Raw genomic sequence first — 11,821 nt, 5'->3', positions numbered from 1 at the left:
GCAGGCCAATGCTCAAACCACTGAGATATCCTTCCCCCTATAATGCCTGCATCTGTAATTTTCACTCTATGCATCTGAAGAACCGAGTTTTTTTTACCCACGCCCAAATAAATCTATTAGTCTTTAAGGTGCCACTGGAATCTGCTACTAGGTCACTCTCACTGACGATGATGCTGTTTACAAGATTTGGGGTTCTTTGTTACAGTATAACTTGGGGGATTGTTCCCCACGGATTGGGGCATTTCAATGAACACCATTTCCAGAATCTGCCACTAACTCACTGCGCAACCTTGGAACAGTTGCCTCATCGTCTTCAATCTGGAGCAATGGGGTTAATTTATTTAATTCCCAGAAACGTTGTGAGCATTAATTAACATTGGGCCAGTGCCTTGGGAGCATAAAGCATTTGGATTGCTAAGGATCATTAAACACCTAATCCTGCCTGCTGGCTGTGACAGTGGCCAATACCAGGTGGCCAAGGAACGCCGGGAACGCTGTGTAATGCATCAAATTGGGCAGCCTATCCCCCAGAGGCGAGGGTTAGGAAAAGTCATCTCCTGAACTCAGCTAGAGATCAGTTTAGGCCCTGGCACATGAGTCTTGATGGATTTTATCCCAGGTAGCTCACGAGATCCTACATACAAAGATGATGGAAATGTTTGCCAGAGACAGCAAAGCCCTCGCATATAACCCCACCATAAAGAGCAGGAAAGAGGCTCAGTGACTCGCCTGACTAGCACAAGATGTCTGTGGCCAACCTGCATTAGACCCCAGATCTCTCAGTTCATGCAGATAGGTCACATTTGGGAGCTTTAGATAAGGTGGGGAGTCCTCCAGCCGCAATGGTAAATACTGCAGACTTCATATTGTTGACTGCTTGACGTTGACTCGAAGCACCCTGCAACTTGCCAGGCTGCTGTGCTGATGTAACGCCCGGCCACTCTCTCTCGCCGCAGATGTCTCGATTCAGGAATCAGGCCGTTCCGCTGGCTCTGATCAGCTCGCTGTTTGGGTTCTTTGGATTTTCTATCTACCCCGTTGCTATGGAGCTAGCGGTAGAATGCTCCTTCCCGGTGGGAGAGGGAACATCCACAGGCCTCATTTTTGTTTCAAGGTAAGTCACCAAGTCAGACTCAGCTGGGAATGTAGCTCAGCCGGGGACAGCAGTGTCTTGCAGATAAGGAACAGCAGAGCGCTGTGTTTCTTCTACCGCCGTTACCTACAGGAATTAGTGACGTCCTTGCTGGTAGCAGCCAGCTGTCAGTGCATGTCTGAGGGGGGAAGGTAAAAGGATAGCAGCCGCTCTGTGAATGCTGGGTGATGCTGTGCAGCTGGTTCACTGCCACTGGCAGCGATGTTTCATGTTGTTATTCAAAGGAGTCACTGCAAAAGAAAACTAGTGAGATGTAAAGAGAGCTGTGGGATTGGTGTATGAGAGGGGACCAAGAGAAAGTCAAATGGGAGCTCAGGATCCGTCCCACTCTGTGTGATGCTGGGAGACAGCCTCTTAACAGCTAGCTTTGAAACCTGTAGAGACCATGCTGCTCCATGCTTCAGCTCCCAGCCACTGGATCATGTTACACCTCTCTTCGTCTAGCAGAGGAAGGCCTAACACGACCCAATGGCTGGAAGTGGAAGCTAGACAAATTCAGACTGGAAATATGTCCTACATTTGTAACCGTTTGGAACATTTTACCAAGGGTCGTGGTAGATTCTCCATCACTGACCCCTTTAAAATCAGGATTGTATGTTCTTCTAAAAAAATCTGCTCTAGGAATTATTCGGGGGAAGTTCCCTGGCCTGTCATGCAGGAGGTCAGACTAGACAACCACTTCTGGCCTTGAAATCTGTGGAGCTATGAAAACCTATCAAAAAGAACAGAAGTTCCCTAAGCAGTGAGAAGAACTTCAAGGTGAAGCATAGACGATGTTGCATACTGATCTCCCACTGGCCCAGATTTGATCCAAATGCTCCTCTGGGACAGACAGAAGTATGGTAGCATCCGTCACAGGTCAATCACGCTTGGTCTTCCACTGGCTTAGGTACCTGTTTGCTCAGCTAATGGGATTGGAACACTTCCTTCTACAGTCGCCTGGCTGTGCCTTGGGCAAGGTGCTTTAGAGACTGGTTCTCCTTTAACGGGGTGCAGTAGTGCTGAATTTACAATGGTGATTCTGACATGACTGCTGTGCGCACTAACCAGGGGTGCATTTGGCCCATGGGCCAGGAGAACGATTCAGGAAAACGACAAACACAGGGCACTCTGCAGAGTCTAAAGCAGGGATTACCAGACCTTGTCACAATCGGCTTCTCTGTTGGATTGGTCGTGTGGTTTGTTACGGCCCCACTCCAAGATAAGCAGGGTGGGAGCAAGGATTTTTCTGCTAACTGGAGCAGCAAGGAAGAGAATTTTAAGCCTCTACCACTGGCCAAGCCATCACTGTTAACAGTCCAAAAGGCTGTGGTTTGACTGGAGGCATGGTGGTAGCCGTAGCATCCTGTTATTCATACTCTGGTGCACATCTCTGGGATGCAATCCTCCCCACACTGGAAACACTGCCATTCGCATACACTTGTGTGCTTGGTTAAGTGCTTGTGGTCTCTGCCTGTTGTACATCTGTGTATAAAATTTTCAAAAGTGCTACATTACTGGATGTTTGTTAATTGTATTCTTGTCTACACACGAAACAAAGGCTTAATCTAGTAACTGCCTTTGGGCAGCATATCTACATCATATAAGACAAGAGGATAAAAGGCCCTTGGAGAATTAATCGTAACTGTCCCCGTCCCCACTTGCAGATGAGAAGCTAGCTGTGCAAGGAGAGACTCCATCTGTCCGAGGGGTGGCCCTGGTTTGGCTCTGGGACTGATGAATCAAAACTAGGAGATTAGCTCAATGATGGTTTCTCCCTGTGCAGTCAGATCCAAGGAGTGATCTTAATGCTGCTATTGCAAGCCCTCACGGTGCAGATTTCCGCAGCTCCATTCTCCACCTGTGACATTGAAGAAGGTGGAGCATTAGACTGGACAGGTAAGTACCTCCTTTTCTTAAAACGTATTGATGTGTATAACTGATGGGTATCCTACCCAATCCTCAGGCAGTCTATGAACAGAATTATTTACTGTGCAACGGAATGATTCCTAGTGGAATATGCTTCTTTATCATCCCTTGGGCCGATGCCATGCTGGTCGACTGATTCAACTCCAGTTTTCCAAATACGCAGGTTTGTTGGTGACTGAGCTAGTAAAAATAAGACGTTCATGGGATCTGGACACTTCAGAAGAGGGGGCGGGGGAAGCTCTGGTTTTGTTCAAGCCAATTACTGAACATAAGAACAGCCACACTGGGTCAGCCCAAACGTCCATCTAGCCCAGTATCCTGTCTTCCGACTGTGGCCAATGCCAGGTGCCCCAGAGGCAATGAACAGAATAGAGAATCATCCAGTGATCCATCTCCTGTCACCCATTCCCACTGTCTGGCACTGTATTGAGTCCCAGAAGAATGCATTTTAAGATTGACCCCTTCTTTCCGGAATTCATAACAATCAGGAAAGGGGAATAAAGGGCAGTGGTGAGGGATGAAGTTCCGGGGGTGAGGGAGCAGAGAAGCTGGAACAGTGGAGTGACAAGGGGATGAGATGGGCTGGTCATGGGGCAGCCAGAGCAGGAGCTGGCTGACACACTATTAGCAACAGTAGCTGAGAGAGCGTCCTGGGAAGAAGAGCGATGGCAATCATGCTGCAGTGGGGGTTGAGCTCGATTAGGAGCTGCAGAGCAGCTTAGGGAACCTGGATCTATGAAACCTTAGCCCTGATGCTGTTCCCAATGTGCCACTAACTTGGTCTTCATAATCTACTAGTATCGATAAACGCTGCGTCCCCCAGTGCTGCAGCTGCATGGCTTGTCATGACTGAACTTCCTAAAGAAACATGTGGGTGCCGAGTGTCCCTCACCAGCTAGAAGTAGACAGGCCAGGAGAAGGAAAACCTGGAGCAGATATTGGACCTGCCAGCAGTCCTACAGCAATGACACAAACAAGTGTTAACACCAGAGCAGACAACAAAATCATCCAGGTCTTTTGTTCACAAGTGAATGGCATCTCCTCAAATTGGCTGCGCTCTCCTGAAAAATCTAATGCACCCAGTAAAAGAGTTGTCGCTACTCCATCTCTGCCCTGCAATGTATCAGTCCATTCATGTTAGTGCAAAGGGAGATTTCATGCTAATAACGCCTGAGCCCAATCTATACTAGAGCCTTTATACAGGTGGGAGGAGCTGCAGAAAGAGCAGGTAAGTATTTTCTCAGAGTGGCAGTCTCCTAAGGGCAATATGGTCACTTTGTTTCCAGGGCCAATCAATTTTTGACAGCGTGCTTAACGGTCATTTTTGAAGGGTGGGAGCTGAGCTGGTCAGGAAATCCCAAAGAGATGATTGCATGTGCACCCTGAGCTATATCTCTTGTGATCATGTAATTAGAAACAATGCATATGCCCAGGTTTTTCTATGGTGAGATACAACATTCGAGACACACACACACACACACACACACACACACACCACCTAACACCACATACACACACACACACACACACACACACACACACACACACACACCCCCCATTCCTTTACACTTATGCTATATTCAGCATAATGGGCAGTTATGTCTCAGTGAAAACTGGTTTGGCTGTGATGGAGGTAGGAACCTTTCCAGAGTGCCATCCGGCTGTGCACTGGGTGTTTTTCATTCCTTGCATTGTGCCCCTCTGCTCTCTAATCCATTGCTGTACAGCCAGATGAACCCCTTTGGAATTCCTCTAGTTTTTCACCAGTCTGCCAGGGCACAAGCTAGCTCCGGTCTTCCTCAAAATGACTCCCAGCTGACAAATGAATAGATTTTTCTCTTCCATCGCAGATCCCCTTCCTCAGGTGAAAGTTGGGCATATGGCTGTTAGCTACAAAGTGCATTTAGTTGAAAGCATAGCTGGCCTGTATATGCTAGCAAACTGTCCCTTTGTGTTCTAGAACAAACTGCATGAAAGGAGTGTTGTTTGGGTTGCAAAGTCAAGCAGGCCAAAGGTAGGGAATGCTAAATTTAGTTGCCTGTGTAACCTTAATTCTGCCCATTAGGTATCCATCCTGTGCACTGAATGACGCAGGGATCCTGTGGGAAAAAGTGTGATCATGTAATTAGACTATCATAATGCATACACACAAGGGGCAGAATCAAGGTTGCACAGGCAACCTTGATTCTGACATTTCCTAATTTTTTAGTGCTTTAAACGCACCCTAATCAACTCCTTATAACAGTTTTGCTAATGCAATTTCCTAATTTATTTTTAAAAAGTAAACATTCTACAAAGTGCAGCAGTTTTGCATCCCTGCCCCTCCTGGCTAACAGCCATTGATGGACCTATCCTCCATGAACCTATCTAGTTCTTTTTTGAACCCTGCTATAGTCTTGGCCTTCACAACATCCTCTGGCAGAGAGTTCCACAAACTGACTGTGCGTTGTGTGAAGAAATACTTCCCTTCTGTTTGTCTGAAATCTGCTGCCTAGTAATTTCATTGAGTGACTCCTAGTTTTCATGTTATGAGAAGGGGAAATAACACTTCGTTATTTACTTTCTCCACACCAGTCATGATTGTAACATACACTAACATCCCCATCAGGAGGGTAATTAACCACTGGAATAACTTACTGAGGGTCATGGTGGATTCTCTCTCACTGGCAATTTTTGAATCAAGATGGGATGTTTTTCAAAAAGCTCCACTCGAGTAGCTCCGTTATTTTGTAGATGTTCTATGGCAGCAGGAAGTCAGACTAGCCGATCGCAGGGGTCTCTTGAATCTGTGAGCAGGGTTGGACCCCACAATCTTCAGCACAAAATTCTGCTGCGGGAACTACCGAACATATTGCCTTAGCAGGTAACAGAAGAAAGCAGTTATCCTAAGGAGAGAGGAAGTGGGGTTACCGGCACCAAGTGCTGGGTCCTGGTGGTGGTCGGAAGAATCATACCGCAGCCTGGTTGTCCACCCCTACCCCCACATACAATACAGGAGATGACTAGCACCTTCCCCATGTGATGCTTCCAGGGCAAGGCATGAGATGAGGGAGGCATATGCTAGGTCAACATCTTAACTCCCCATCTTAAAAGTTACGCATTTCCAAATGGAGGGGAATTAGGCATTGATATTGCCAGATTTCACAAACAAAATGTTGAGGCTCTGGAGAAAGTTGTTCCAATAGTTAATTACCCTCACGATGGGGATGTTACACACAGCATGGAATGTTTTACTTCTTAAAAATAAACTAGGAAATTACCTTTAAAAACTAGTTATAAGAACAGGGAACTGTTTAGGATCCAGTCAGAGGTTTTAAAGTCATCTGAAATGTGGCTATTGTATTTTGAACATTTTCCAGGTTTTCCCCATTGTAAAATATGCTATGCGCACCTTGTGGAAAGGCAGTTATATTGGAAGGCTCTCACATAGTTACAGAACCTATACATGGGAGGTATAATTATGATGATCCAAATTAGAAGAGAGAGCACCTTAATATGGTGTATTATATGCCAACATCCAGAAGAATCGCAAAGCACTGTATTGTGTGTGCATGGATGACTCACCCACTACTGACATGCAGCTGTCTCTGGGGTGGAAGGCACAAACCTTTCTATATCAACAGTGTTGACAGGGGAGGTGAAGACTTTCTGAAAATGGGAGGGAGAATCTTACCCACTTGTAAATTTGAGCAAGATATGGGACTTAGCACTCCTATACTGTTAGTGTCATAGGATTTTAGATGATGTAGTTGAGGACTTGATTCTGCATCTCTTCTGGAAAAACACCACCTAGATCTAGAGCAGAAAGAGTTTGAAGTGGGCATTCACTTTCTAACACGGTTATTTCTTTGTATACAGTTTCCACGCTGGGGATGGCTGGAGCGTGCAGTGTTGTAGCCTGCTTCTATGTTATCTTCTTCCACACTGACTACAAGAGACTCCATGCCGAAGCATCGAATGCTGCCTCAATCAACAAAACTGGAACTGAAGCCTAAAATGTCTTATTTACAACTGTACACTAGCATGCTGGGGAAAACGGACTAATCTCTGTGGGAAACAGCCAGTCACACCTGTGCATTCAGCTGCCACGCTGTGGCCCTGAGCCTGGTATGGATCTTACAGGTGCTACTCCATGTTTGACAACAAAGGGGCTGAAACATCGTCTGCCCTTGCGGTTCTTCACCAGAGCCCGAGCTGGACTTTTAGGACAAGATTCAAGGGAGGGATATTTGTGCTATTTGGATCTTGCCAAAGTGATTAAAAGAACCAAAGATGGATTAGACATCTACAGAGATAAGAATATTCAGTAGCAACAGTAATGCTGAAGTATTGCAATGGAGATAAACCTCATCTTTCAGGAGTCAAGGCCATTTTTTAAGTACTAGAGGTTGGAGTCCCTGCATCTTCCTCAGAGGTATCTGGTGCTGGCCACTGCTAGAGACAGAATGCTGGCCTCGAAGGACCATGGTTCTGATCAGTATGGCAATTCTGATGGCGAGGGGTGACCTTTCATCAAGCGATGGGGGTGGTAAAAACTGGTGGGTTTTATCTTTGTTCAATGTTCTGTAAGCCTCCATGGTGGGCACAGCACACGCTTCTAAAATCACCTGCAGCATCTTTACCTGGAGACATGCGAGGGGAATTCCTGATATTTAAGCACCAAATGTAAAGGAGAATTGACACACACATCCCCCCAGAAGGAGAGATTAAGAGCCAGCGCAGGTTACGAGACTGGGTTTTATAACACCCTCCCTCCACCTGCTCCCCTGCCATACGGGCAGCGATGCAGAATTCATTTCTAGCCTGTTGCTACTTCTGCCTTAACACAAACCCTTGACTCCTTTCTAACAGTTACAATTTAATAAGCAAAGGAACCCGCTAACCCTGGAGCAGGCCTGTGCTCACTGCCCAGGAGAGGGTGAGGTTGAAGGGGAGGCACAAGCACTGTTGGGAAGCAGCATGGCAGGAAAAGGATGATTTAGCTCCTTCCCACAGCAGGTGTTGCCCATGGCAAACCCAAAAACCCCAGGCAGGGGCAAAGGCCAATCCTCAGTGGGAACCTGCTTGAGGCCAGTAATGGTAACACAGGGGGCGATTCACCCCTTGGGGGTCGAGACTAATGCACAGTGTCCTGGGCTACTGCAGGGAGGTGTAACTAAAACTCTCCCCGTGGAAAACTGACATTTCCAGCATGGGGCTCAGTCCAATTTGAAACAAAACTTACAATTTTCAGCCTTTCCAGGGAAGAGGAAATTCCTAGGACTAGGGACAGAAGGTGTTTCCAAGAGGAAATATGCTCCTCGGGCCTGGTCAGCTGCTGAGTGAAATTAACAGGATTGACGACAGTTTCGCAGCTGCCCACCATCAACCAGCAGCTGTGAAATCATGTCAGTTTTACTCAGCAGCTGCCTGGCTTTGCAGGGTCTGCACTTCTGGGGCCTCCTGAGCTGGGGCCACAGGGCTCCCAGCTCCAGGGAGGAAGCTTGGAAGCGTCGCAAGCCCAAGCTCAGGCGTGGGTCTCAGGGCCACCCAGCTCCGCAGCAGGGAGTCTGGAGGCCCTACAGTCCCCAACTCTGGTGCAGCCTTGGAGCTGCAGACCCTGGAAGCCCTGGCTGTCGGGCAGCCTGCCAGGTGGGCTGGCAGGGAACCAGGGAGGTTTCATTTCAAACTGCCACCTGTTGTTTGATGAACGTTAACTAAACCTGCCACATATCTGTGAAACATTTTGGGTTAGACAAACGAGCATTTGCAACCCTGTTCTGGCGGACAATTCCTGACCAGTTCTACCAAGTCCACAAGTAGCTGTCCAAGGGACACTAATGGCTCTGTCCCTGCCCCCTGCCATCTCTCCGTTGTAGCATTCTACAGCCCAGGCACTATTTGCACTTTGGAAACTGCTAAGAAGTAGTTGGGAAAAATTTCACTTGCAGTAAACCTGAAGTCTCTGGGGAACGAGCTACGTGGTGTGTTCGCTGTAACACAAACTTTTTAGAACAGAGGCAGAACCATTTCAGATTCCTTCTAGGAGGCAGCAGGAGTGTCTTAAAGTGATGTTTGGGTTGTTTCCCAAGGGCCATGCACAGATGTTCTCATACCTGCATAGAAAGGGGGCTTGCTGCCTTTAAGACCCCCACCCCCGCTCTCCCCACAACCAAGAAAGGTGAGGCCTCAACTGGTGTATTGTGTCCAGTTCTGGGCACTGCATTTCAAGAAAGATGTGGAGAAATTGGAGAGGGTCCAGAGAAGAGCAACAAGAATGATTAAAGGTCTTGAGAACATGACCTACGAAGGAAGGCTGAAAGAATTGGGTTTGTTTAGTTTGGAAAAGAGAAGACTGAGAGGGGACATGATAGCAGTTCTCAGGTATCTAAAAGGGTGTCATCAGGAGGAGGGAGAAAACTTGTTCACCTTAGCCTCTAAGGATAGAACAAGAAGCGATGGGCTTAAACTGCAGCAAGGGAGGTCTAGGTTGGACATTAGGAAAAAGTTCCTAACTGTCAGGGTGCTTAAACACTGGAATAAATTGCCTAGGGAGGTTGTGGAATCTCCATCTCTGGAGATATTTAAGAGTAGGTTAGATAAATGTCTATCAGGGATGGTCTAGACAGTATTTGGTCCTGCCATGAGGGCAGGGGACTGGACTCGATGACCTCTCGAGGTCCCTTCCAGCCCTAGAATCTATGAATCCTCAGTGTAGAAATGATGGGCGGGAGCAGAGGATTAGCTTCAAGCAGCATTAACTCCCTGCATGGTCCTCATTAACTGTAAGGGAGCAGCCAAAGGGGACCCCAGTCAATAGCAACCAGGCAACTGCTGAATCCATGCTGCCAGGACGTGGGAGGAGGGGTCCAGAGGAGCCAGGAGTCATCTGTGATTTATAAACTAAACGACTGTAATGACGGTGGTCTACAGAAAAAGGATTCCTACTTTTCTGCAGCGAACAGCAAGCAAAATGGCTGGTATCCAAGATACCTCCGCAGCAACACTGCACTGCAGTTCTTTGGCAAGGAGTTACAAATGAAGTTGAACTGTCCAAGTCGGGATACTTGTTCCCACGTACGGCCTTTCTGCTAATGTGCCATCTGCGATGGTGCTTGTAAAAAACTACTGCATAAAGTGCTGTAAATGACACTTGCAACTATTAGGATCAGTTTGTCCTGCTCTTCAGTCCACTTTCAGGAAAAAGGGACTTGATATCCTTCAGGACTTAGTTTTAGCACTGCAGATTGTATACAGCCCTTTCTCCTATTGGAGGGAGCTAATTGTTCAAAAGCATGAATTATTTCACTCTCGATACACTGCAAACTCATTCTTCCTGCCTTTCTGAATTTAAGGCATGTGCTGTCAAGAGAAATCTGACTTTGTCTGCAGTTGAGTTTCTTCCTGGTGGGCTATAGTCTGTGTGAGTGAGGGTCAAACTTCAGGCAGTGCAGTGTAGTTGTGTGTGTGAACTGCTCAAGCCTGAGATTAATCCGACACTCGTTGAGGACCGGGTGCACTGGTCACCTTCACAATCTCTCTTACTAGCTGATCACCATTTGTTAGTTTGTACAGCTACCCATTAGGCTCTGTCTAAACTGCAGATCTTACAGCAGCACAACTGACCCGCTGCAACGTTTCTTGTGTGGCCGCTCGATGCCAGCAGGACCCACCTCTCCTGCTGGCATAATTAAACCACCCCCAATGAGCAGTGGTAGCTATGTCGGCGGGAGACGCTCTCACAGGGAAATACCACTGTCCATATCAGTGCTTTTGTTGATGAAACTTATGTCCATCAGGGAGGTGTTTTTTCACACCCCCAAGTGGCAAAAATGTTGCCAACAAAAGTGCTAACCTAAACAAAGCCTTACATTTCTATTAGACTCTAAAATTCACAGAACAAAGGTGAGGAATTGGCTAAAGTAGAGGCTTAAGCGGATAACAGATTAAGATTCAAGGAGATTAAATTTAAAGTGCTTCAGAAGAACAGACCATGAAGTTATCTGATAAGCAGACTTTAGTTTGTCAACTCTGCAACTGTGACACTAAATGCCTAATAAAGTATGACTGAAACTTGTCAGCCATTCCTCAATCCTGATCAAAATGCTGTTGTTACACGACTGTTTTGTATCTCTGCAAACTGTCCAATTTAATAAATGGTGCTTTTTAAAAATGACAACTTTGCCACCACTTATATGTATTTTATACATGTGAGGGTGCCCAAAATGAACTAATCAGAATAATTTGGCTACACTAGAGACGTATAGAGTATAGTGTACAAAACATGCATTTCAGGCTCTCTCTCTCAAATGCCTTGAACAGTTGGTGGCAAATTAATCCCAGGTAGACACCTGACTTCAACTGGTTGAGGCAGTGGGGAGAAATGCAGTGCGAGCCGGTGTATCCAGATTCAGCTGTCACACTGCGGCCTGTGGGCCTGCATTAGACTGAGCCAGAAAGCATCAGCCTGATTTTCGTGGGGCATTTTACAGAAGAATAGCAAGAGCAGAAAGGAGGCTTTTGCACTTTCTAACTACCTGACGTGAAAGTCTGACCCAAGCCAAACAAGGATGCATTTGGCCCGTTTAAATGATAAGTGTGAACATTCTAAACGTGGGACAGGGCCATGGTGTTGGTTATGTGATTGTTTTTCCAGATATCACAACTGTCTGTTAGCAGGATGTTAGTGCAAACCTAAGCCATCACCCCTCTAGCTTCCCAGGGAGCACACCCTGCCGAAGGGTGGTCATTTATCTGTAAAATGAAGTGTCACGCCTGAGG

General features: G+C 46.8%; 1 protein-coding gene across 1 annotated transcript in view; it reads left to right on the top strand.

Annotated features, from left to right (window-relative positions):
• The window catches only part of SLC49A3 (solute carrier family 49 member 3), a 30,513-nt gene extending 19,981 nt beyond the window's left edge, over positions 1-10,532 (top strand). The window contains exons 8-10 of the mRNA XM_032767099.2: positions 957-1,114; positions 2,919-3,031; positions 6,920-10,532. Of these exons, the coding sequence (XP_032622990.1) occupies positions 957-1,114; positions 2,919-3,031; positions 6,920-7,056 (408 nt within the window). The 3' untranslated portion in view covers positions 7,057-10,532. The remainder of the gene's footprint in view (positions 1-956; positions 1,115-2,918; positions 3,032-6,919) is intronic.
• The last annotated feature ends 1,289 nt before the right edge of the window (positions 10,533-11,821 follow it).

Source organism: Chelonoidis abingdonii, chromosome 6 (genome assembly GCF_003597395.2).
Source record: "Chelonoidis abingdonii isolate Lonesome George chromosome 6, CheloAbing_2.0, whole genome shotgun sequence".
Lineage (NCBI taxonomy): Eukaryota > Metazoa > Chordata > Testudines > Testudinidae > Chelonoidis > Chelonoidis abingdonii.
Note: the sequence above shows the minus strand (reverse complement) of the source record. Positions and strands in the feature narration are given on the sequence as shown.